The 25417-nt window shown below is 31.7% G+C and overlaps 4 protein-coding genes and 1 long non-coding RNA gene across 12 annotated transcripts; 3 read left to right on the top strand and 2 right to left on the bottom strand.

Annotated features, from left to right (window-relative positions):
- Positions 1-3012: 3012 nt before the first annotated feature.
- On the bottom strand, positions 3013-3499 carry LOC101254749 (uncharacterized). Its single transcript, XM_004231934.5, has 2 exons — positions 3325-3499; positions 3013-3179 (listed from the first exon to the last, which is right to left on the bottom strand). The coding sequence occupies exons 1-2, from the start codon at positions 3497-3499 to the stop codon at positions 3013-3015; spliced, it is 342 nt and encodes a 113-aa protein (XP_004231982.4).
- Positions 3500-4406: 907 nt separating this feature from the next.
- On the bottom strand, positions 4407-8589 carry LOC101255049 (protein PTST, chloroplastic). Of its 8 annotated transcripts, none has more exons than XR_739574.4 (10): positions 8442-8589; positions 8294-8353; positions 7759-7996; positions 7489-7578; positions 6450-6518; positions 6051-6156; positions 5845-5933; positions 5156-5268; positions 4860-5057; positions 4407-4733 (listed from the first exon to the last, which is right to left on the bottom strand). XR_739574.4 is itself a non-coding variant. In XM_069294012.1 (9 exons), exons 2-9 carry the CDS (start codon positions 8338-8340, stop codon positions 4955-4957), a joined length of 855 nt encoding a protein of 284 aa, XP_069150113.1. In that variant the 5' UTR covers positions 8341-8353; positions 8442-8566; the 3' UTR covers positions 4798-4954. The 8 variants fall into 8 exon arrangements, 2 of the variants coding, with proteins under 2 accessions (XP_069150113.1, XP_069150114.1); XR_011214992.1 differs by having other exon boundaries at positions 4856-5057; positions 5156-5317; positions 8442-8566; XR_011214991.1 differs by having other exon boundaries at positions 5156-5317; positions 8442-8566.
- Positions 8590-14680: 6091 nt separating this feature from the next.
- LOC101255351 (protein C2-DOMAIN ABA-RELATED 3) lies at positions 14681-16362 on the top strand. Its single transcript, XM_004231936.5, has 3 exons — positions 14681-14975; positions 15716-15811; positions 15955-16362. The coding sequence occupies exons 1-3, from the start codon at positions 14865-14867 to the stop codon at positions 16243-16245; spliced, it is 498 nt and encodes a 165-aa protein (XP_004231984.1). The 5' UTR covers positions 14681-14864; the 3' UTR covers positions 16246-16362.
- A 2091-nt stretch (positions 16363-18453) lies between these two features.
- On the top strand, positions 18454-23456 carry GGP2 (GDP-L-galactose phosphorylase). Its single transcript, NM_001347469.1, has 5 exons — positions 18454-18986; positions 19711-20135; positions 20212-20397; positions 20485-20751; positions 22853-23456. Exons 1-5 carry the CDS (start codon positions 18875-18877, stop codon positions 23177-23179), a joined length of 1317 nt encoding a protein of 438 aa, NP_001334398.1. The 5' UTR covers positions 18454-18874; the 3' UTR covers positions 23180-23456.
- On the top strand, positions 21106-21666 carry LOC104645683 (uncharacterized). Its single transcript, XR_739578.3, has 2 exons — positions 21106-21244; positions 21455-21666. It is a non-coding gene; the product is annotated as an uncharacterized lncRNA (long non-coding RNA).
- Positions 23457-25417: the final 1961 nt, after the last annotated feature.

The following is a 25417-nucleotide window of genomic DNA, read 5'->3' as shown; positions in this document are numbered from 1 at the left end:
ACAACTTTTTATTATTTATCAAATGAAAGATCCAAAGACTATTTGCATAGCCTAAAGTCAGAGAAGAAATGAGAAGCACAGATTATAAAAGTATATTATATAGCCTAACATTTTTTTTATATTTAAAATGTATACACTCAGGATAAAGTAGTAATATTGGCTTATTAAAGATTCTATTCAAATGCTAAATAAACCAGTAATTAATCAAATGATGTTAATTGTTAATTAACGTCTAATCATAATAGATTTGGAATAAATCATCACTTCCAAAATCACGCTTGTCCTTTTGGAGCCTCTGCTTTTTACAAAGGTTTAATTAAACCTTTATTCGACTATAAGCAAAAACGTTGGAATATGTTTTGATTTTCCACCATATACCCACACGTTACTCTTTTTGATAATAAAAATATTCTTTGATCGATTTTTTGGCATATCTCTTAAGCATTAGGTTTTTGTTCCCACAATTTACGAGTTCAATTGAACACAATATTTCATGTTTTAGCTAACTTTCTCTATATATAAAATAAAATATAAAAATGTACATAAATACAATATTCCAGCATAACCAAATTCAAATTTCTCCAAGTTTTGGATTCATCTTTGTTGTCTCACACATACCCAAGAAAAACAAAAGCAAAATTTAGAAAAAAATTCAGAAAGAGTAAGTTAAGTATGCAATTACTGTTTCACGGATCTAGACTTCCACAAAAGAATGCAACAAGTATAATATTAGCTCGGAAAAAAAAAAGAGTGTACTTAGTAAGGTACCAAACCCCAACAAGATATCACCAAGAAGGCAAACAAGGATATTATTGATTCTCATAACCGTTTGAGATATATACACGTCATCAATTATCAAATATAATCATCGTGTATATTCATTACGGTGTAACTTGGTTGAGAGCGCCAGAATTATTTTACTTTTATTTTTGTTTTCTATTCGATGTTTGATGTCCATATTCAAATTTTCATTAAATTTAGATCAATTGCACATTACAGGGCTCATTCCTGAGCAAAGAATAAAATTATTATAGAATTGATGAGACCCAAATTCTGATTCTCCTCTCCTTCTTCCACATCGTCTTCTCCCAACTACTATATGATTTGATCGATTATTAATTTTTAATGATCTGAACCAGACAATTAAGGTTCAAAAAGGGGATAACTTTCTAAGTACTGGAATTGATTTCAAGCTAGGTGTGAAATTGGGGAAAAGTTAAATGTGACTTTTGGTACAACTCAAAACAAAAGGTTGAAATGTGACTAGATATTCTTGTTCTGTTTTTTTATTCTGTTCTCATTATATACGGTACGCATAAGCCGTTTGATATGAGATATCAGGTATGTTATTGTTGTTTTTGTAGTATCACTATATCTATCTAGTAGATCTCGTTAGATATGTTGTTATTATTGTTATAGTATTACAATACCTGCAAATATCTTATAAACGATTTGATTATGTAGATAATTTATAAACTCACCAGATAGGCAGCATCATATGACAAGTTCATGTATGTATTCTGACCAATTGATGTTTACAACACTTCCTAATGGTACTATGATGCAATTATTCCTTTTACTTGGGTCCTGTACTGTAATACCGTTCTTACTTCTTTTCTATCAATAACAAAAAACAATAAAAATATAGAAGAATAAGAACTATAAAATGTTTCTTAAAGTAACCTAACATGAATCCCTAGATGTTACTTAATTTTTATTATATACAAACATAAATCAATTTTACCAAGTTGACAAATATTCCAGACATTAAAGAATTATATAAATTTTATTAACTAACAAGGCATGAAGTAAGTTATAATACTCTATCAAAGGTTGAGCCAGTATTTTAACTTTATGATTTACGAATTTCAAAATGACTATTTTAAGTGTTAATAATTGAATTCTGAACTTAATATTTATACATATTTAATGAATTTCTTAACATTATTTAAGTAAAAAATACTATAATCGGCTGAATTTGTATGATCAATGAGTAAATGCTCTTTCGATTGATGTTTAGGACGAGTCATACCTTCCCCTTTGATATAATAGTAAAGTCGATTAGAATAATTATATTTTTCAATTATAGATTTCTCTTTAAAATTGAAAAGAATCCTTACAACGATCATGAGTACTGTTCAAGTCAATGATAACTTAAATAATGGGAATAATTGTAGGTTTATTTTACTTTGTGACCTTAACATTATAATTTATGATATTGATAGCACCTTAAAATAAGTGGTTAGCAATATAGAAAATAAAAGAAGATTTCTCATTATATGGAACGTGTCAACACTAAAATATTTCAAATATTCTTTTTAAAATCTGTAATGTTTGATGGCATGCAACCCAAGGTCACGGGCTCAAATCGTGAAAATTGTCTCTTACAGAAATACAAAATGATATTATGTATAATAGAGAAAAATAAATTTATTAGGTACTAAAATATTTTAAAAGAACAAATAAAATAATTAAATTTAATAAACCTTGAATTGAGTTGAATTAGATCTTAACTCATTTTATGATTCATTACCAGACCATTTTGATCAAACAAATTTGAATTAATTTGAATCTTAGCCTATTTGTTATCTTTATCCATTATAACCCGTTCAAATTTGATCCAACCCTCAATTGTCACCCCTACATGAAGCCCCAAACAGAGTGATATGGTAGAATGAGTAGTAAAGGCTTATTGAAGTATCTTGTTTGAGTAACTTAGGAATTGAATGTGTACATCATTATTCTTATAATAATTATGATATATCTATTACAAGTGTAAATGCTTTATGAAGTTACCACATTACCTGACTATTTTGATCGGAACAAATTTGAATTAAATTAGATCTTGACATGTTTATTATCTTAACCCATTATGACCTGTCCAAATTTAACACAGTCACCCCTACATAAAGCCCCAAAGAGAGTGAGTTCATTTGAGTAACTTAGAAATTGATGTGTACATCATTTATTCTTGTATATAATCTATTACACAAGTGCAAATGCTTGATGAAATTAATGGGAATGAATTTTGAAGCTAAAGGACTTAGTGAGCCAAGCTTTCCATCCCCTTTTCCCATTTCCATGTACCCTTCCTTCTGTCATCATTGCCTGTTTTTGCTTCTTACAAAGAATGAAATTCCTCACTCCTAGTGACCCTATCAAGTCTGATGCTCCCAGAGCTGAAAAATATAGTAGTAAATGAGTTATGACTTAGACCTAATAGATTGAACTCGAACATAATCCATCAAAGTACTCTATATGTCATTGCACCCGTGTCAGATCTTTGAGCAACAGTAACCTAATGGATCAAAATAAGATACTTACCATCCATTCCAGCAGTGGCTGAGTACAACAGGAAATCATTGACGTTAGAACTGAGAAGAGGAAGTCTTCCCTCGCGACTATATTGTTTCAGAGCGGTATCAACAACCTTAGCAACCATATCATTCTCATTCACAACAAACCTCAACGGTCCAGCACTTCCTAGGACATTAACCATGATCAACAACCTAGTACCCTTCACCTTCTTTATTGACATAATAACTATATGATATGATTTTTATTATTGATACACAAGGGATATCTCAAGGGTCAAGACCGATGCAACAATAGTACCAAGCAGAGCCAAAGGAGTGAAAAAGAAGAGAGGGCATCCAATATTTGATGACAAGAACCATTCAACCCTTCTACAAATGAAATGAAAGAAAGAAAGTTTAGCTTCTTTTGAAATGGACACTGGGATTCCTTCTTGGCAAATGCTAAGCCTCTCTTCTTCTATTATATATATCTACGTACGTAACTAGACAGCATATGACAACTTCTACGTATTCCAAACCAAATTAATGTTTACAATTAAAGAATAAAGTTATTACAAGCATATTATATATACACATGGAATAGATGCATGTGGACTCGTGATGGGCAGGGACAGAACCATGATGTTCACCGCACGATTCAACAGATGAACATTGGACCTAACTCAATCCGATAATTGTCAAAATCATATAAAAAGACTATTATAACCACCAGTGTGGAACTTTTTGTCATACGTCAGATATTTTTTTGCATCTTTTTTTAAAAGAATTAAGGATACATTCTATATAGAAAAATATATACATACATAACAAGTTGGCAAACGTCCTAAAAAGAAATAGTATATAAACTTTATTTAACAAGTAGCAGGCATGAAGTAAACTTATAATTGTTGATGAGAAATGGCCTTTCGTTTGTTAATTAGGACAAAGCCACCAACCAATCATAACTATAATATAATATTAGGGTTGTTGTATATACTAAATAATAAAGTCGCGGCTCTGATTTTTTTGAATCATCAAAGTTTAATGTACGGACTACTAACTATTAACAATGGAGGTGGGTTAGATGTAAATCATACAAAATTGGAGACATTTATTATCAGATTCATCTGATAAATCGAACAGAATCATTTCACTTAAATTTGTGGTGATAGTACAACTTATTTTAAAAAATAAAAGCTCAGCCAAATAAATACCTCACTTTTTTAAAAATAAACCTTTTTACCAAAAGCTTCCAAACATTTTCGAAAGAGTCTGAACATTCAACTCAAGACTTTATAAGAGAAAAACGGAAGTCTTGGATCGCCCTTTATACCACCACTTTAGGAGGTCTGGTCTATTATATATACCTTCAACACTTTGAGTTAATAGTAGGTCGAGCGAATTAGATGTCTTGAGCAATCCCACCTCATGAGCTACCTGTTGAATCAAATCCTCCCTTTTTTAAAATTCAAGAAAAAACGAATATATATATATATATATATGGCTGAAGCTTATACAATTGTATGACTTGAAAGCTAGCTGATAGTTAAGTATCATACATACGCTGCTTAAGAGTCCTGAGATCAACTGTACGACGATTAACAAGTTGTTTTTCCACCTATAGTACAAACTTTCAGCACCTGTCCTAGCTAAATGAGCTATTCCACGACCAATAAATTGTTCTTAGTTAACCCCTCTCCGGTAGTTGGTAATTCTGGGGATAGTTTCCACTCATCATCTACCAAGAACTTAATTTCGTACCTAAAAATACAAATATATTATTATTTTTTAAAATTTCACTTGAGAGTTCAGAGAGAGTGCAATGACAGATTTAACTCAGTGGCAGAAGAGAAACGCACCTTCCAGGTCTTAGGAACAATGTAGCTGAAAAGTTCATATAAGAGCCGGTGTACTCTGGAGATAAGTGCTCTCCTTGACTCCAACCATCAAAGGAGCCCATTACTTGCACACTCTAAAGACGATCAAAATTCAAGGTCATATTTAACGCCTTCTGTAATCGACTGCCAAAGTGTGTATCCAATGAAAAACATTTTAAGTGATAGAGAAAGCTCGGTGTCAATTTCTGGAGCGTGTATCCAATGAAAAACATATTAAGTGGTAGCAGAAAACTCGGTGCCAACTTCTGGATCAGAAGTCCTTGTACATATAAGGAATTTGGCAGGAAATATGAACAAAATAGAACTTTAATACTACTCCAGCTATATGATTTAGGAATCCAGCCTAAAATACCAAATGGGGGGGGGGGGGGGGGGGGGCGCACAATGGACAGGTATGAAAGATCATGCAGTAATGAAGAACCAGGGGAAATGATATAATACTGCTTCCACTTCAATCTCAATGGGCCGAAAAGAAGAGATAGTAACACCAGACTAACTGAAACAGCTTCGAAGTTTTCAATTTTCACAATGCACACAAGAATTTTAACCAGGGGATGCATGTCATTTCGATTGTACAGCTTTCAATTGTCAGGAATTCCACAGTTCCAACATGGTTAGCAGATAAAGAAGAAACTTATTCAATAACTCACCTCTGCTACCCCAACCCAGGATAAAGGAACCTCTTTGGCTTGTACAGCTTCCACGCCCTTTATTTGCTCCTTCAATTTTTCACTTATGGCTTAAGAACGGAAGTATCAAGACATCAATCATAGAAATGTCAGGTTAAATTCTTTCATAAGCATTTATCTACAATCTAACAAGGTTGGCACTGTATGCCATTGAAAGGTAATAATACCTTCCAAACGTGAAAATAGGTGTGATTGGATATATCTGCCTTTAATTTTTCTTGAACCAGCAGGGATAGCAGATTTTGCAATTTCTTCAGCCAATCTAGCCAAAGCCTGCAGGTCAAATAAAATAAAAAGCTATCTTTATACTGCATAAGCTGCTAATGCCAGTAATTAGAGTTGAAGTCCCACACAAATGTTGGATTATCAACTGTTTAACTTTTCTCTTCTAGTTCCCAGTAAGTTTCATTGTCAAAGTGTAGACAATTTCATTTAGTATAAATCTCATTCCAGTTAATACGGCACAAATCCATAGGTTTTTATAACCTTTATGCAAACGCACCAAATACTTAGAACTACATCTGAAGCAATAAAATTACAATAACACCAAGATAGAAGAAGCATACCTGAATCTCAAGTTCGGTGACTGAAAGTTCACTTTTGAAATTAACCATCGCATCCTCCTTAGCTTGCAACTGCAGTGATATGGCATACTAATTGTCATCGTCAGACAAAGAATAACATAGAGTTTCCATATAGCACATTTTCCATTATTTTTCTGTAGTCATAAACCTTTAACTTAACCCAACTATCTATGAGTTTAGTTCACCTATCGCATCCAGAAATCTCAGAAACAGATCTTACTATATAAAACTGATCACCGGAATTCAAGGAAGTCGTTCTAACCACCACTCTATAAAACAACACCTTTAAGTTTCAGTGGTACTTTTTTATCACACAAGACTCCGGATGCAAGTCTCCACTTCATCTATGCTGCACCAATACGATGTGTCATATCATCGTCGATCCCCACTTCCCTGGATTATAGACTCAAGATACTTCACACAAAGCTCCACCTTATCTAAATCAGCCAATAGGAGAGCCATTTAGGTATCTCCCAATCAAAACAAATCCTTCTAAAAGTAATGCACCAGCATCCCCCATTCCAACAATCTGAGGCCAGACTACCTGTCTTAGTAGTGAAACAAATAAAGGTCCTGGTATTTGATCTTCGAAGGTCTGTGACCTATCCAAGCATCTCTCCAAAACCATGTATATCTAGGATTCCCCACCTTAATCTTTATGTTAGCTTAAAAGTCTGACATAAGCTGTGAATATGCTTCCAAAGGCCTAACCATGCGAGTTATTAACAGGACCTGAGTACCAGAGACTATGTTTCCACACTTATCAAATATTAGTGAGGGCCAGAAGGGATGGACTTGGAGGTCTAAGGGAATGCAAAAATATTCTCTCATGGTTGGCTTTCCAAATACTCACAAGGGGAAAGATTGGAACTTCACTATCCTCTCCTGACTATGCAGGTAACTTTTCTCTCACATAGCACTAACTTTATGCGTTACAGACACTCAAATGGAGAATCATCCACGTAATCAGTCTCATAAGAAGAATTTACGAGATTGAATAGGAGACCAATAAAATATATACCTCTCGCTTAAGCAACCGATTATATCGGTTGGCTTCACTCAATTTCTTGAGAAGCTTCGATCTTTCAGCATCAGCAAGCAATAACTTCAACTATAAAGATAGAAGAGAGTCAGTATAGCTCAATATACTTGCAGCAACAATAAAGATTATTCTCGATTAAGAAATGAAGCATTCCCCCAAACGGAGGAACAAGAAAAAAATCATTTGGCTTTTGTATGAGGTTTCGTTTTCTAGTATAAAGGTCTGCAACAGGGTAATAGAAAACCTTACCTCTTCGGTTCTCAAAGGTTGCTCAGGAACTTGTTCAGGATCAGACAGACCAGCGTCTTCTATTTTCTCGGATACTACCAGTGAATTTTCAGGGGCACAAAATATTTTCCAAGAAGTACATGGGATGCTGAGTTTCCAATTAGGGACTGAAAATAATGTATGCATCCTACAGAAACCTATTCTTGATTTATATGAAGTCATATTTCCTCTAACTCCATCGATATTTTCCACCTTGAACCTTATCATTGCCATTAAAAAGACAAATTCAGAATATGTCAGCATTTTCTTGATCAAGATTGTATGATCAGAATAATGCATAAGGAGATTAAAGAATAAAAGGAAACACAAATTGGTAATAAAAAATCATAAACATAAAAAGATGGATTCAACATTCAAAATCAGTGTAGTTGAACCTATACAGTTCAAGATTGAGAGAGAATGCATATCAAGATTCCACATTGCAGTATAATTGGAGTCCCCAAACCAAGAAAAAGAAAACCCTAAAATAAAAATTTTCCAGGGTTGAAGAAATCACCTAGGAAAACAGGTTTGCCCAAGTGAATTAAGCAGGTTACAGTCCATAATTAAAGAATTCCTGTAGTACAATTTAGAAGATTCCAAGTAAAAAAGCAAAAGGATGCAGTTATACTACTCTAATTAGATACAAAATTTCAACCACTTACCTTCCTAGCTGATGAAACTCGAAACAGCAATTGCAGGGGAGGGCAACTCCTATGTGGGAGAGACCAGCATACCAAGTTTGTAATCTTTAGTTAAAGGTGAGCTTTTCATATAAGGTGTTAAAAATGCAAAAATAAAAAATAAAAGAAAGTTTAACATATGTAATATATACATATAAAAAAAGATTCATCATGTATAAGCATTGTAATTTTGATTTGATATTGTTTCACACCTAAAAAAATAATTATATCTGAGTTTAAATTAACGATTTGCTTTTAGAGTGTGATTTTTATTGAATTATATCAGCGGTATCGCATTAAAGTTATTAATCACCCTGATATCCACTCGTGTCATGAATAGTGGTGTTGATGTTGCAACTTTCATTTGGGGGATAGCAGTGTTTAACGCATTGATAAATGTGAGTTTTTGACACCTATCTTGAACATGATTACGTGGAAAAAGGCTTTCAACTTGTGAGATGATACAGTAAAAAAGCTACCCAATACGTATTTATCGAGAACGACACATGCGATGTGATTATTATATAATCTTGAATTGTATCGCCTAAATAAGTTATATTTGGGCAAAATTTTCCATGAATTGTATCGATATCTGAAAATTGTTTGTGAAATTTCAAATTCAACTATTAAAGCTCCAGAATAATTCATAAATTTTTAAAAGGGAAACCAAGCAAATACACTATAAAAACAAGATACTTACAAACATATACTCCTTTGCATTCATATCTACTAAAAAATTGTAAATTCTTGTAGTTTTCTCAAATTTTAAAACCTTCAACAACATATCTAATCTCGATATCTTTTTTCGATTCATCAATACCCAGCTCAGCCGCAATTGCTGAAATAAGATTCATGAACAAAATATTTTTTTCAATCACTATCCTATCACTTTTGTATCGCTCATATATAACAACACTTTTCCATATTTCAGATTGTCGCAACAAGATCGAAATGTTCATTTTTGAATCTTCACAAATTGCGTTCTTGATTTTTTTAAACAAGCTCGACTTTTTTTTCCGATTCACAATCAGAAGTTTTCAATATTAGAAATTCAATAATGAAATAAATTAGTACGTGATGTTTATGCATATTAGACGCTTAATTTGTTACGTCAACGTGAATTATGGGATAATTCTTATTCCTTTTATTGCGCCGTAACTGTTAAAAACAAACAAATAATTAAAGTATTCGTCCACTATAGTTTAAGTACCGTTATGTTATTTTAAGTATCCAGATTACTCTAAAAAATGAATTTTTGATAAATATGAATACAATAGGAATAGGGATAGAAAGTAATTTATGTGATTTGCCTAATTTTTACAAATTAGATCACTCTAATTGAGCTAATTCAGGCGGCTCATAACTTGTATGCATTTTCCAAGTTCAGCCCAAAGCAGGTATTGGAATTGAAAACGATTCAGATTTTAGGTTATATTTTCAAACACTGCATAATTTGTTTTAAAATATGGAAAATTGTATATAATGGTAAATTAATAAATTAATTAAATGCTAATTATACTTTGATTTAATTGTATTCTGTAGCAAACTGTTTTTCAGTCGCCTCTCTCCTTCAAACTCTCGCTTGTCGCTCTCCATCTCTCGTTGGCTCCCTTATACAAATACAAATGTATAAATATGTTTTTGTCTTGCTCTCTTTCTCTTTTTATACATACACAAATTATATAATTGATTTGTATACAATTATTTTCTTTTGTATATGTATAACGAATTATAAAATTGATTTCTTTGTATATGTATAGTAAATTATACAATTGGTTTTTGTTATATGTATAAAGAAATATATATATTTTGTTTGCTATTGAGCGCAATCAAACAAACTTTACTATAAATACAAATATAAACTTTTGTATTTACTCTATATAAAAATTGTTCTTAAAATACAATTAAACCAGCACTACAAAATGTTAACAAACCAGCCAATTCCTCTGTGTTTTGTAACAAAAAAAAAAGGAGCGAACTCCGAAAATGATCCACAGTATATGAAGTTACATATAGAATTTATGTAAAAGCTATTGCGTCCAAGTTAACATACGTGTGTTAGCGTGTTGATTAAGTACATAAATTATTATTTAGACAACTACCTATTCTACTAATGTAGTGTTAATAGATGCTATTAAATTAACTTAATATTAGTCAGCAAAAGTTGCTAGAGTCTAAACTCATGACATTTGAACGCATAGATTTTGCGTTTATTACGCTAATCTTTTGTGGGGGAGTATGTCCCGTGTGAAAAAGACTTTATTTTTAGATTTTTTTCGTCATTTTATATTGATTGATTAGTTTTTTATGTCCCTGGAGAAATCATAAATAAGCATAGTTTTATTAATTCACAACTTAAGAAACTTTTTGAAAAACTTTACAATTCTGTTTACACCTTTTTTTAAATAAAAATAAAATTGAAAGAATATATATAATTTAACAAACAATTTAAGATAACCATATATATTTGATATCATAAGCAACTAATATAAGTCGTGGAGATTAAATGACAATGGAGCCCAAAACATTTATTTTGCCCGTGTCTAGTTGCTATCTTATGGTCCCTAATCCCTTTAGACTTTAGTATGGTCGAAAAAATAATAGTTCAAAACTGAATTTTCATTTTTGTGTACCTAATAATAATTAAAGGAAAAAAAAATAGGTCATATTTATTTTTAAAAAAATAAGAATTGCTTAACCGGGGTATAATATATTCGTCCTCTCTATTTAAATAAGAGTAATTAGTAATACATTCATATGCCATAAATCTCATTTTCATAATTAATTAACTATCTTGGTGTGCTTTAGGTAATATAATATACTAATTTTGAGCTTTAAAGGATTTGGACATTTTATATTAAGAAAATAAACAAGAAATGAAATAAAGGTAAATATAGAAGACCAAACTAAAATTCGATCTTTTCATAAATAATAATTAAATATCCTGCATGTTGGTTTTTTATTTATTAAAATATTTTATGAGCACCCAATAATATTTGACATATTATTCCCACACTAAAAGTAACATTGAAGACTTCTATTTTGTTTTCTGGTCCCATTATAACGACATAGATTACATTTTTTTCCACTCCAAATTATGAAATGTTTATTACTCCTTGTAAAAGTTTAACTAGATACACCATTGAAGAAAATAATTATTAATTGGAGGAAAAATTATGCGGATAAGCAAATTTATATTATTTAATTACTCATCATAGCTATAGTTTGTTATAATTATCACTGACGATTAGCATTATACATTAATTACGTGGGTTGACTTCGAGTTTGTATAATGAATCATGTTTATATATGTATAATTTATCGGAATATACAAATAAATATGTATAATAATATATAATTTTTTAACATATATACATATACAATTTATCAAAAGGACAATTAAAAGAAAGTGACAAGTAAAAATAAATAAAAGAACACTAGTACTAGTGTTATAATTTGCAAATTGCAAACTTTGACAAGAAGAAATTCTAATGAAGTTAAAAAAGAAGATAACTATGGCATTAAAAATCACTCTGTTTATCTCTCGACATACTTTTTATTTTTCTTAAGTTTGTCTGACAAATAATTAAATTGTCTTCTTCCTTTGGTAGTTTATTATAGATGTTACAAGTTAATCACTTTTAAAACGTAGTTTGGATTCACTTTAAAAAAATAATTTTTTGATAAATTTAAAAAATAAAAAATAGGAAGAATCATACTTTTGACTTTTAATTTATTTTAATTCATTTAAACTTATTTTAAATTTGTCAAATATTTTCTAAAATTAAAAGTAACTTAGAAATGAATTTTACCAACTTTTAAGTTAATCTACACCAACTCTAATTCCTGATTTTAACGCTCATAAACATATTTTGATTTAACCAAATTCTTTACTATTTTATTTCTAGTTTTCAAAATATTCCTCTTAAAATATAGTCTTTAATTATCTTTATTCTATTTTCATTATTTGTCCTATTTTATATAAAAACTTTTATATATATATATTTTTAATAATATAAAACTTCAAGAACATTTTCATCATTTAAACCAAAAAATTTATACTCATTACCGTACAACAAAAATAATTTTTGACGGCATTAAATATTAATATCAATGAAGAGTATTAAATTATTTATCGACATTAGTTAATTTTTTCATTAAAATCAATGTCGCTAAAAGTTTTAGGGACATATACAAAGAGTAATAATTTTCACTAAAAATACATATTTAATGTCAATTAATTCTTAATTGCCGCTAATGCTCATTTTTAATATAGTGTCAGTATATTTTACCAAACACATAAACAACTTATGATTAATTTAACTAAATATTTATAAATTCAACTTCATTTTTTTTATTGCTAAGTCACACCAACTCTAGAAGTCATTTTAAATTTTCAATCAATTAATTTTAGGTATTCCTCGATTATTATTTTTCATATGACATATGAGTTAATTAGTCAATTAACAAACATACCAATCGAGCAATACTTGTGATCATTGACTTTGCTGTGTGAAAAAAAAAATATATCATCGATTTTAATTTAATTTACTTCTTCCAACTCTCCCACTAGTGTCTGTTGAATGACTTTAACAATGACTTGACTATAAATTATCTAAGGGTGGCTGTTAGTTTATATTCCCACAACTCAAATTCCAAAAATCAATATATGCATCTTGTTGAATTAATTAGTTACTTCTCATGATCAAAACCTTAAAAATTACTATAAATACCTAAATATTAGCTTCGATTTTGCAAAATAATAACAACAATAATAAAATGTATCTAAATTTTCATAAAATATTTCAATTTTCGAGACACGTATCAGGGAATGACGAGGAACAAGCTAATGTCTTTTATTCAATATTGCTTCTATTTGTTTTAACCAAATTAAATCATCATATCTCGTTTGTTTTATAATAAAATGAAGTCATTATTATTAACATAAAAGGAAATCGTTATTAGTCTACCCAAATATTTTCAAATTTTGAAGTCTAACCATGATGTAGGATCATGTATATCTCCATGTATCCAAATCCAAAAAGCAGGTCGATAATTTGCTTTATAGAACAAGACAAGTTGGCACGTAGTTTTACCAAACTTTTATTTTATAAACCAAAACTGTCTCATAATTATTAGTTAGCCGGACGATTACTGCAGTCGTGGTTCTAACAAATCCAATTATTCTAGATTATTCCGCTAAAAAGCAACATTAAGTGTTGATTTCTCCGTCAAAACTCAATTAAGCAATAAAATTAAAAAAATTTGAAAAAATTACGCGGCTAAGCAAACTTATACTATTTAATTACTCATCATAGTTATAGTTTGATATAATTATCACTCGCGACTAACATTATACATTAATTGTGTGGGTTGACTTCGAATTTGTATAATTAGTCATGTTTGTATATATATAATTCGCCAGGAAATACAAATACATATGTATAGTATACAATTTTTTAACCTATATACATATACAATTCACCTCTCTCCCACCCTCTGTCCTCTCTCGCTCACCTCTCGCCTCTCTCCTACTTTCAATTTCTCTTGCCATATATATGAATACATATGTATAATATACAATTATCAAACCAATATACATATATATTTCATCTTTCTCACACTCTTTTCCCCTCTCTCTCAGTCTCGCTCTCTCTTTCCTCCATATAACATGTAGCTACAAATTGTAATTATCAAACTATACCTATGAAGAATAATTAATTATTTTTAAATGGCTATATTTAAAAGTTTCCCAAAAAATTATCACTACGTAATTGATATAAGTCAGTCAAACTAGTTCTCTCTGCTCAACTCATCAAATCAGATCTAAATATTAGCACTCCATTTAATTTAAATTTATTTGATTTTAATTTTGCCTTGATATAAATATTATTTGTCTTGAATTTGATGTGAAATTTTAAAAATTAATTTCAAACGTATCAAAATGGTGTATATATTATTATTATTATTATTAATTTTCCGGGAACAAAAGAGAAATAAATAGAGAAAGTGACTTTTACCTGCATTATTCTCAATTATATTGTCAGCCTTCACTTTCGTATAAAATAGTAAGACGTTACCCAATTAAATACTCTTAATTGTCATGTTATTTTTATAAAAGAAATTATTTAATTGATTTAATATTTTAAATAAAAAATTTAAATATTTAAAAATTATATAAAAAGTAGAATAAATTTTAATATTTTATATATTTAAATGATGAGAAAATATGTGTTAAAATGTCAATTGAAGTTATTATTGTTTGACAAAATAAATAAATATTACAATTAAAATTAAAAGTGGACTCATAGTAATATTATTCCATAATCTCTCTCTTTCTTTGCCTTAATTCTTTATATTTACACCCACCCCCACTATTTTGTGAGCTTCATTTCAAAGTTTTGAATGGAGAATTTGTTGGGTCTTATGAGAGTTCGTATTCACAGAGGTATTAATTTGGCTATTAGAGATGTTACTACCAGCGATCCTTACGTTGTTGTTAGGATGGGCAAACAGGTAACGCCAATTTCATTTTTTTCTTCTCTTTTCTGCTGAACGAACAGCTATTACTTTTTTTTTTGTTGTTGTTCTTGATTTTCAGAAAATTGAAATTCTAGTAATAATGGGTTTTATAAATTTTGTAGTTTAGATAAAAACAGTGTTCGTCAATCTGCAGTTTTCTTGTAAAAAAATTTCTGAGTTATTATAAATTTGATAGTTTCCTCAAAAGGAATCGCCACCAATTTAGAGTGTACCAGACCCAGGGGCATCACCGGAATCCACCGAACACAAGACTATATTTTTATTTTGCGGACATCTTTTATGAAGATCTTGGACTTATTATTACAGACTTTAATTATTTTCGATAGATCATTAGTTAAAAATAATAATAATATAGAAACCATACCCTGTTTTTGTGTTAATCTCTGTTTTTTTTTTCTTTTTTTGCAAGGGTGATTATTTGGTCAACTTGCACGCTCCTCTATTGTTCGACCTATTGAATAATTGGGGCAGATGGAATAAATCGAATTTGAATCTTGATCATTTCTTTGTTGCTTGTGTTACCTTGACTAGTTCATATCTTAATTGGGTTCATTAAAAGAGAAGATAAAAAGACGACTACTTTTGAGTAATGAATTGCAGTAATAGATTTAAAACTAGTTTGGGCTTAGTTTTTGCCATGTTGATGACTGGCTTCTAACAAAATAAATACAAATATACTTCCTTGTTATGTTAATTATTAATATTTGGAGCAGAAATTGAAGACTCGAGTGGTGAAGAAGAATCTCAACCCAGAATGGAATGAAGAATTAACACTATCTATTACCGAGCCAATTCTCCCAATCAAACTGGTAATTTCTTTCACTTTATTTCATCAAGGAATTAAACAGCACATAACCTTATTATCCGGCTTGTGTTAGCTTTGGTCCAAATCATGTATTTGTCTTTGGAAACTAATTGAATATGCACAACTCGCATCGATTCCTGATTGCAGCATGTTTATGACAAGGATATATTTTCTCTTGACGATAAGATGGGTGATGCAGAAGTTGACATACAGCCATTTATAGATGCGGCGAGAAAGCGGTACAAGAACATCCCTAGTGGAACCATAATCACAAAAATAAAGCCAAGCAGGCAAAATTGTTTCTCTGAAGAGAGCTCCATTGTGTGGGAAAATGATCAGGTTGTACAAAATGTGTTTATTAGATTGCGAAATGTTGAGCGTGGTGAAATAGAACTACAATTGCAGTGGATTGACATTCCTGGTTCCAAGGGTGTGTAGCTAACTACTACTATCCATCAAATCATGTACAGTCACTATCCTTTATTCATGTTGTATTCTGGTCTGTTTTTTGATTAAAAATTTCTGTTACCAAATGAACTACTCAGTTTTGATTCACATTGTGATACTATTGTCTAACATAGTTTTGACGATTCAGGGTTGGGGTTGGGTGTACGCCTGCTTAGATCCGCCCCTGAAAAATTGAATTAGATTTATAAAACACATAACCTATAATCTAAATTTTGAAATATATTGAACCAATGAACTATAGGCAGCACAAATACTAATTTTGTTAGGGTAAAAGATGGGGAGAAGTATTCCTAATTTATATTTGTTTTGTTAATTTCATTTTTAAGCTATAGAGGGTTCACTATCTCCACTTTGCATAGAAGGAGAAAATACTTCCTAAATTGAGTGGGCTAACAAGGCCCATGGCCCAAAACGTAATTTGCATACATACATCTTTTATTTATAAAAAAATGATATTACTATTCATATATTTTTATATTTATTTAAATTCATTTTGGTCTAAGTAAGTAATTTGAAGTGAAATAATATTAAGAATTTTTCTCTAATATTAAATAAAAACTCATATGCTCAAAATGCTAGAGAGATATTACTAATAATTAGTATATATTATTATGTAATCTGTGATCATTTCCTATTTACTAAGTTTGGAAGATACATATAAGATAATGTAGGTAGAAATTAATTTAATTTCAAACCGCATTATAAAGTAGGCTAAACATAGTAAAATATAAAGTAGGCTAAACATAGTAAAACATAATAACTAAAATATTTTGTTTTCTTTCTTAGATCTATGGGATTAAAATTTAAATATATATCAACTTTCTATTTGTAGTTTTACTTATGTTTTTACTAATTATACATTTATTATAGTTAGTTATAGATACGGTCTATATTTTTACAAATTAAACAATCAACACATGAAATATTATTCAGTTTGATACATGTGTGTGATACAGAGTGATAGAGGGTGTAAAGCACATGGTATATCCATAGATAAATTAATTATTCATGATTCATTCACTTTGCCCAATTATATAAGCATCGAGAGCACTCACTGCAGGTCCAGATACATTAATATCAATCAACAAATGAAAAATAATAATCTAATGCTATTAATTTAAAGATCACTCAAATTCTAATTTTGTATAGGAAAACCCAAAACAAGATCATGAAGCATCTAATAGAGTTCAACTTGTTTGACATGCAAACATAAAGAAAAAAGTCATGCTATAAAATAGATAGAATTATTCGTGTTAAATTTGTGCACTCATATTTTGTTATTGATATAATTTTAAAATTTTGATTCGTTTTCGCATGTCATGTAGAAAGTGAGCTATATATAAGCAATTTCTAAGGTAGAAAATGTATTTGTACTTGCTCCCTTTTTATAGTTTATTTTGCTATATATAGCTAGCGTTTGACTATAGATTTTCAAATATTTTTGGCATATATTATTGGGTGAAAATTGATCATGTCTTTGGTCATAAATATTTGAAAAATGTATTTCACTTTTTAATAAATATAATTTATATCCATAAGTTTTAAAATTTATCATAGATTTGTATTAGATTGCAAGATAGAAACGTCGACGTAAAAAGATTCATGACTTCCGCAACAAGTCAACTGGATCTTCATTGCATCAAATAGCAAGTAATGTTCATGACATTGGAGCAATGTGATAGTTTAAAGTGAGTGCAACAAGTATCATTCTATACACCGTGAAGTAGACAAAACACATGACTTTATTACCCTAAATCAATTGTTTTCATTTTCATCAACAACCATATCAACACTTTCATATTTATTCAGTATTTCCTTTGATGTTCACCTAAAAAATTGTACAATACAACACAAACAAATACTATAATAAGTGTTTTATAAAAGATAAAAATTTACTATAAATTTTTAAAAAAATTTAAATATTGAAATTTAACCCAAAGTATTAATTTTTTAATATTAAATTATATGGACAAACATTACTAACCAAATTTTCCTCAAAACTTTATTTGGAAAATTGATGGCCAAATGGATCCATAATAACTAGAGTTTATATAATAATAAATATAATAAATTATAATATATTCCTTGACCCAACAAAAAAAATAAAAAAAGTAATCCAAACAAGGTGTAAGGGGGTTCTTATATAAAGTTGGGGAGTCTACCAATGAGACGAACTCATTGACCAAAATACGTGTGCAAGAGAGAGACCACCGGAGCACCAAACGCCACCCAACAACCACCCATTCAATTCTTCTAGAAAAGAACATCTTCCTCAAAATTATCGATGAAGGATCGCTCCTCAGTAATTGTTCGTTGATCCTACAAATTCAATCACGGCTCTTCTTGAATCTTTCGTTTGTATTCTCACAATTCATCATCACCGCAAAGTGTTGACCCTTAATCCAACTCTTCTGGTGGACGATAAGCACCGGACCCCTTCCCCTCACGGAGGTAGGGGTGCCTCACCCGCTGAAGGCGGTTGCCCCTCCGATCTCCTCTTCCTCGCCGGCGGCGGTCCAATTCTTCCTTTCTCTTTTTCCTTCTCCTAATTTTTCGTATAAGAGTTGTATTTTTGATTATCCATCCAAGAACAGGACCGATGTTGACTGTAAAGAGGGTGCCTACACTGGTTTCCAACTATCAAGAGGATGTTCTCGAAGGTAACGTCATGGGTTGTGGCCGCAAGTGCCTCGGAAAATGCTGCATGCCTGGTTTGTGTTCGATTCTTTAAATCTTTATCTTTCGGAATGTATAATTTTCTGAATGCTTTTTGCCCCTGTTTCTATATGTCTGGTGATTGATTATTAGGAGTAACAATTGTTCACAGATTATTTTAGAGTTGAGCAAACAATGCAAGGAAAGAATTACAGTTGTAATTATTATGTAGATTCAGCTTTTGCCAGTGCTATTGCCTCTTAAAGATCATGGGTTCCATTTTAAGATTTTTAGGGTTAATCTTTGGTATTTTAATGTGTATGGGTTCATATCTGCTATTTTAGTAAATTTCTGACAATAAATTATGTTCCACATCGAAAGTTATGGGTTCAATTGAACCCGTATGTGCAATGCTAGATACACCTATAATAGCATGAACATCTATATAACTATAGATGAATTTACACTCACTGAAAATGGTAAACCTGTAGTTTACTATTTGTAGTGTTAATGTTGCTTAGAGTTGATATAATCTAGTGGAGTATCTTAGGTTCGTTGATAATATGCGGCAAAATATCCACTTTGCATGCACCTTAATGCAGAAATAAGCAAACTGCATGTATTTTCCGGTGAAGCCAAAAGTGGGTCGCGTGCCTTTAATGATTTTGTTTATTATAGATCTATGTGGCTTCTGTTTCGTAGTGGATACATCTTGGTAAGTCAGATGTGTTAAGAATGAGGTTTGGGTTGTAGATTCATTATTTTGTTGCTTGATTTCAGTTTCAGTACTTCCTCTATATGCATTCAAGAATGATGATAATGAGCCAATTGAAAATGATGTTCAAACCTTGCCTGAGGAGGAGTGTCAGATGTCATTCTTGAACGATTTGTTGTTGGGCTTATGGGAGGAGCGGATGAGCCAGGGACTATTTCGATATGATGTGACAACCTGTGAGACGAAGGTCATTCCTGGGAGATGTGGTTTTATTGCGCAACTGAATGAGGGGCGCCACCTAAAGAAGCGCCCAACAGAGTTTTGCATTGATAAGGTTCTTCAGCCTTTTGACGAGAACAAATTCAACTTTACCAAAGTGGGCCAGGAAGAAGTGCTTTTCAGGTTTGAACCAAGTACCGACTACAAGGCCCATTACTTTTCCGGCATGCGAGTAAACAGTGGTATTTCACCTAGTATTGTTGCTATCAATGTAAGGAAATTGTACTCTGGTGCTCTTCTTATAGTTATTATCAGATGCATCATGGCTTATGGATCTTGTTTTTTAGGTGAGCCCAATTGAGTATGGGCACGTTCTTTTGATACCTCGAGTTCTTGATTGCTTACCTCAGAGAATTGATCGTGATAGTTTTGCAATTGCTCTCCATTTTGCCAGAGAAGTGGCAGATCCTTTCTTTAGGGTAGGTTATAACAGTTTGGGCGCTTTTGCTACCATTAACCACCTCCACTTCCAGGTAATGGATCAAGCGAATAATTTCTGATTATTTGATTAGCATGACTTAACTATATATATGATGTTCTCTTGTTGACATTCACGACAGGCGTATTACTTGTCAGTGCCATTTCCAGTTGAGAAAGCACCAATACAGAAAATACTGGCAAGGAAGGGGCTGGGTGGTGCTGGAGTGATTGTATCTAAGTTATTAAATTACCCCGTACGAGGTTTTGCTTTTGAGGGAGGAAATGGAAGTACTGCCCGTGATTTGTCTGATGCTGTTGTGAATTCCTGCATTTCCCTTCAGAATAAAAACATCCCTTTCAACATTCTCATTGCTCAGTGTGGAAAGAAGATTTTTCTGCTTCCCCAGGTAAATAGCTTGTCCAACTTTGTGTACTGTTGCTACAACACTAGCAAAAGTTTCTCTTAGGTTTATCAGTACAGTCATGGAATTTGTCATATCCTGCTGTTTAGAAGCTTTAACGAATACTTGTTAGATTTTTCGAGAAATGCATAAATATATTTTAAGACACAACTGGAGAATCTCTAGTTAATCAGCTAGTACCTGCTGATTGCAAAGCTGTGCACATTTGTAAGAAGTGAATTTTACTTGATGGATTTCTATGGGCCAGGGATTGGAAATAGGATATTGTTGGGAAAAAGTTGGAGATGAAATTATAATGAATGCTGGAAGGGGTTATACTCTGGAGATTGTTAATGATACTTGACAGGTTTGTCGTAGGATTGATGTAACTTTATTGCCCGTTGGTTCCTCAATTGGTTGGGCATTTTTAGTTGGTGGGGATAGTGATGGAAAACGGGCAGATTGGATTTGGACGTGAGCAGATTGAAAGATTGATTAGGTAAAATATTCTTAGCCCACTTTAATCTCCTAAAGCTAGAAAACTTTAAAAACCTTTTATGACTACATTTTTTATCCAAATGGTTGTAAATGAAGTTATATATACCCTAGAGACATTGAGTAGTGAATTACTAATAATGTTATTAGTATATAAATACAATTATCTTTTCTACCAAAAAATTGTAGATTGAATTATTTGTCAAAACAACAGGAGAAGACTACAAATTAATCCAAAGGCAAAAGGAGAAAAGGAAAACAAGTCATACAGGATGTCCACACGTGATGCAATATCAATATGTGGAAGAAACCCTAAATGTAAGAACAAGAAATGAAGATAGAAGAAAGGTAGAAGTGAGGAATTAATTAAAAGTTAAAGCTATAGAAAGCTAAAACCTTCCATTAATAAACAAAACAAGCACCAAATCTATGAAGATACATCGAAGGAACGATTCTTCAAACACGAAATCTATCTTTAAGATGACCGTCAAGAGGAAAGATTCCACAAGCAAGAAACCTCATCAACATTATTTAGCTACAAAGGTCATAGACTACTCTGATTAGAGTTTCACTCGTCAAACCAATATCCAAAATGATCCAAGTCTAAATGGGTTGTTCTCAACTTTTTATAGTCTAAGATAGATATTACGAAAATACCCTTAATGAAGAGAATAGCTTCTTTGAATAACATAGCTTGTTGTGGATGCGAGAAAGTCAATTAATTTAGTATTTGACGAATTTTTCTTTTGTAGATTTATTTATTATTTATTTATAATATAAGTGACTTTATTTATTATTCTAGAATAGGGTTTATGTTTCATAGCTTCATAAGGATTAGGTTAATCCATAGTTATTAGTTTGAAATAGGATTTATATTTCCTTCTTTCATAAGAATTAAAGTGTGTTGTAATAAGACTCTTATTTAAAGGAGTTTATGAGGAATAAATCAATAAGTCATATATCAGAGTTCTCTCTTTCATTAGACTCTAAGGTTTGAGTCTCCTTTTGTTGAAGAGATCGGAGTGATCTTTTTTTATTGTACTCTAATGTTTCAGCCTCTCTTTTAACTAGCTAAGTTTAAATATTGCCATGTGAATCAATTCTTCCGTATATGTATTCAATTGTTAGGAAACAAAATAAATGATTTTAAATCGGGAAAAGGAGGAACATGAAAAATAACAACATATTAAAAGGGGAAACATCGCAGTAAAAAGCAGAGAATAAATAGATAACACATCTGAGCAGCAGCTGTTGGTGTTGCCAATGCAGCAGCTACAGTTGAAAGAGATTTAAGAGGGAGGGGAAACAGATAAAGTCTGGGAACAACAACATACCAGTGTAGTTCCGCAAGTGAGGTCTAGGGAGGGCGGTGTATACTAATTAGTTCACGTTTTGATCTTTAAGCATCAGTTGTCAATTTTGTAGTGGGGGGAGGTCGAAACATTCAACTTTACACTTGTTTCAACTGAGTTTCTGTTATAGTAGAATAGCATGGGGTGCTCACCAGCACATGATTTTCATCTTGAATATAGAATATTTTGTGACTTGCGCATACAATTCTTTATGATGGTGAAGAAGCTTACATCATCCTTTTTCTGGGATGATTGTTTAGTGTTATGCAGAGAAGCAAGCACTAGGAGTTGTAGACCAAGAGCTCCTGGACACTCAGGTGAACCCTGCTGTATGGGAAATTAGTGGACATATAGTGCTTAAGCGAACAAAGGATTACAATGATGCATCAGAGGAATATGCATGGAAACTTCTTTCTGAGGTTTCCATATCAGAGGAGAGATTTGAAGAAGTAAAGGGCTATATTTCTGAAGCAGCTGATCTACAAGCAGATGAGGATGAAAACATCAATCCAGAGAAGGAAATTCCAGATTCTCCTGGTCCGCAGGTGGCCTCACATATTCCTCCAGATTGTTTGGTGTTGCAGTGAAGAATTTGTGGCTTGCTCTTGCAAGATCTAATAAAAGTTTGAAGTATTATCTAGTGTATGGTTGAAATTTTGTGTGTTTGTTTTTCCAGCATCTTGTTTGATGCATACTGTTGTCTTGGTTGGAGGTTGTAATCCCCAAATAGTGTTAAACGTCATGGCTGCAAGCTGTGGTCTTTGGCAGGATTGTTTACAGTACCTTTTTTGTTGGTGTTTTGACTGTGCTAGCAAATGTTCCTAATAATAACACCAGTGTAGGACTAGCAAGTTTTGTGCAGGTGAGACTCCTCCTTGCTTTTGACATGGTAATCCTTCAGCCTCCCGGGGATGTATTCTCTTCCATGAACGTCTTTGGCTTGTCGTTAACTCGATATAATTTCCCCCCTTATAGAAGTTCCATAAACGTTATGCTCTATTGGTTCATATGGGATTGGAACAAGAAATTCAACACTTTACGTATACTTAAATCGTTTTATTTAAATATGGCTGATTCATATCACAGACCAAGTCATTCTTACATATGTCTGAAAATATTGCTTGAAAGTTAATCTTCTTTCAACCGAAGATGTCAATTTACGAAACAATGCTTGACAGGCTGAAGTAACTTGAAAGTTTAAAGGAGAATAACTATGGGTGTGTTCAGTACAAGAGAATAAAACTTTTTTAGAAATGTTCTCAGTTTTTTCATGTCTAGTTGGTCAAAAGATTTTGGAAAACATTTTTCCTTGAAATTGAATTCCATAAAAATTAAGGGGGAAATGTGTTTCCCAATTGTATGTAGTAAAATAAGTTATATAAATTGATATTCAAACTTCATTATCTCCTTCCCACCTACACAACACTCCCAACCCCCACCTCTTAACTATCCTACACCGACCTACCCCATAGCCATAGTATTTATTAGATTACGTATAAGTGTTTTAAGATTTTATTTTTTTTTGCCTAGTTATCAAACATTAGATCAAGGGTGTGCATCAGACTACCCTCCACCTAAGGTGGGCCCGCTCCCACAAATTGTGTGCAATCACTACTAGTCCCTTTACAGGGTTAATTTTTCTTGGTTTCCCTTTAGTAAGTTAATAACTTTTTGAGAAGAAACAAAAATCTAACGGAACATGTCAACAAGCTCACAAAATAAATAAATATAACAAGGCAACATTAGTAACAAAGCACCTAACAGTTTCCCATTATTTTTTCATTATTCCAGCTCCATTTTTTGTTGTAGGCATATGGGATTCGAAACTCACTAACACGACTAATCCAGATTCATGTTCAGGTAGCCTTACGGATGGAGTAAAGAGCTTCCTACCAAGAAGTTAGCAATTTGAACACAAACCTGGTTGATTAAGGGTGAAAGGATCCCAACCATCTCTAAACTCTCATCACACTTCTTGGAGACTTAGTGGTATGCCAACTCCATTAATCATGCCAAGTACTAATTCCCATGCATCTATTGTCATCATTCCCATCTAAGATGATCAGGCCTTTTACTAAAAAGATCATTCGGTCTCTAAATATTCCCTCCCACTTCAGGTACAAAATCAAACAACCAAATAAAAATAAGCTTCAAAATGTAAATTAGAGACAGTAAGCATGACATGAAATATCTGAAAATTCAACCCAACAAAATTAAGCTATTTTTCATGTTTTCTTATGCTTTCCCCTCACTTAAGATTTTGTATATTTAAATAAGGACGACAACAATCGACTTATACTAATTCATGATCTTTTTAAGAGAAAGACAAGTTTGGTTTATTGCTACCTTCCCAAAGATTACATCAGAGGTCAAGCCGCTGAGAAACTTGCTAATGTTTAACTTCCAACTTTATGCGGCTACACCAAGAGCTTACTTTGTTAATGGATTCCTAAGTACTAACCAAAAGATTTTATAAATCTAAAGGATTTCTCAATATTGGGTTCTAGAAAAACTAGCATCCCGTACCCATCTGCCCTGCTAATTCAAATTCATAATGTAACGACTTCACCACTTAATGCAGTTTGGCCCCAAAACGGAAAAGGACAATAGAGAAAAAAGAAAACCACCCTCTACCTTTTATGCTTCAATTTATGTGGTGCAAACTTAATTGAATCGGATTCTAATAAAAAAAGAACATTTTCACACAAACTAAATATACGAAAATAATTAAAGTACTCTAGTAGACTAACCACAAATATAGAAGTAGATTAAGTTGTTAGGATCAAATTCACACACATAAACTTTCAAAACAAAAGAGATGAGAG

The sequence above is a fragment of the Solanum lycopersicum genome, chromosome 2, assembly GCF_036512215.1.
Source record: "Solanum lycopersicum chromosome 2, SLM_r2.1".
Classification (NCBI taxonomy): domain Eukaryota; kingdom Viridiplantae; phylum Streptophyta; class Magnoliopsida; order Solanales; family Solanaceae; genus Solanum; species Solanum lycopersicum.
Note: the sequence above shows the minus strand (reverse complement) of the source record. Positions and strands in the feature narration are given on the sequence as shown.

Bases quoted from the DNA above. Each gene is read 5' to 3' on its own strand.
- LOC101255351 (XM_004231936.5), top strand. From the start codon at position 14,865: ATGGAGAATTTGTTGGGTCTTATGAGAGTTCGTATTCACAGAGGTATT. The intron at 14,976-15,715 runs GTAACGCCAATT...TATTTGGAGCAG, and splicing joins TTGTTAGGATGGGCAAACAG to AAATTGAAGACTCGAGTGGT. The intron at 15,812-15,954 runs GTAATTTCTTTC...TCCTGATTGCAG, and splicing joins CAATTCTCCCAATCAAACTG to CATGTTTATGACAAGGATAT.
- LOC101255049 (XM_069294012.1), bottom strand. From the start codon at position 8,340: ATGGACTGTAACCTGCTTAATTCACTTGGGCAAACCTGTTTTCCTAG. The intron at 7,997-8,293 runs GTGATTTCTTCA...GGCAATGATAAG, and splicing joins GGGCAAACCTGTTTTCCTAG to GTTCAAGGTGGAAAATATCG. The intron at 5,934-6,050 runs GTATTATTACCT...TCCGTTCTTAAG, and splicing joins CCTATTTTCACGTTTGGAAG to CCATAAGTGAAAAATTGAAG.
- GGP2 (NM_001347469.1), top strand. From the start codon at position 18,875: ATGTTGACTGTAAAGAGGGTGCCTACACTGGTTTCCAACTATCAAGAG. The intron at 20,398-20,484 runs GTAATGGATCAA...CATTCACGACAG, and splicing joins TTAACCACCTCCACTTCCAG to GCGTATTACTTGTCAGTGCC. The intron at 20,752-22,852 runs GTAAATAGCTTG...ATGATTGTTTAG, and splicing joins AGATTTTTCTGCTTCCCCAG to TGTTATGCAGAGAAGCAAGC.
- LOC101254749 (XM_004231934.5), bottom strand. From the start codon at position 3,499: ATGGTTAATGTCCTAGGAAGTGCTGGACCGTTGAGGTTTGTTGTGAAT. The intron at 3,180-3,324 runs GTAAGTATCTTA...TATATTTTTCAG, and splicing joins AGCCACTGCTGGAATGGATG to CTCTGGGAGCATCAGACTTG.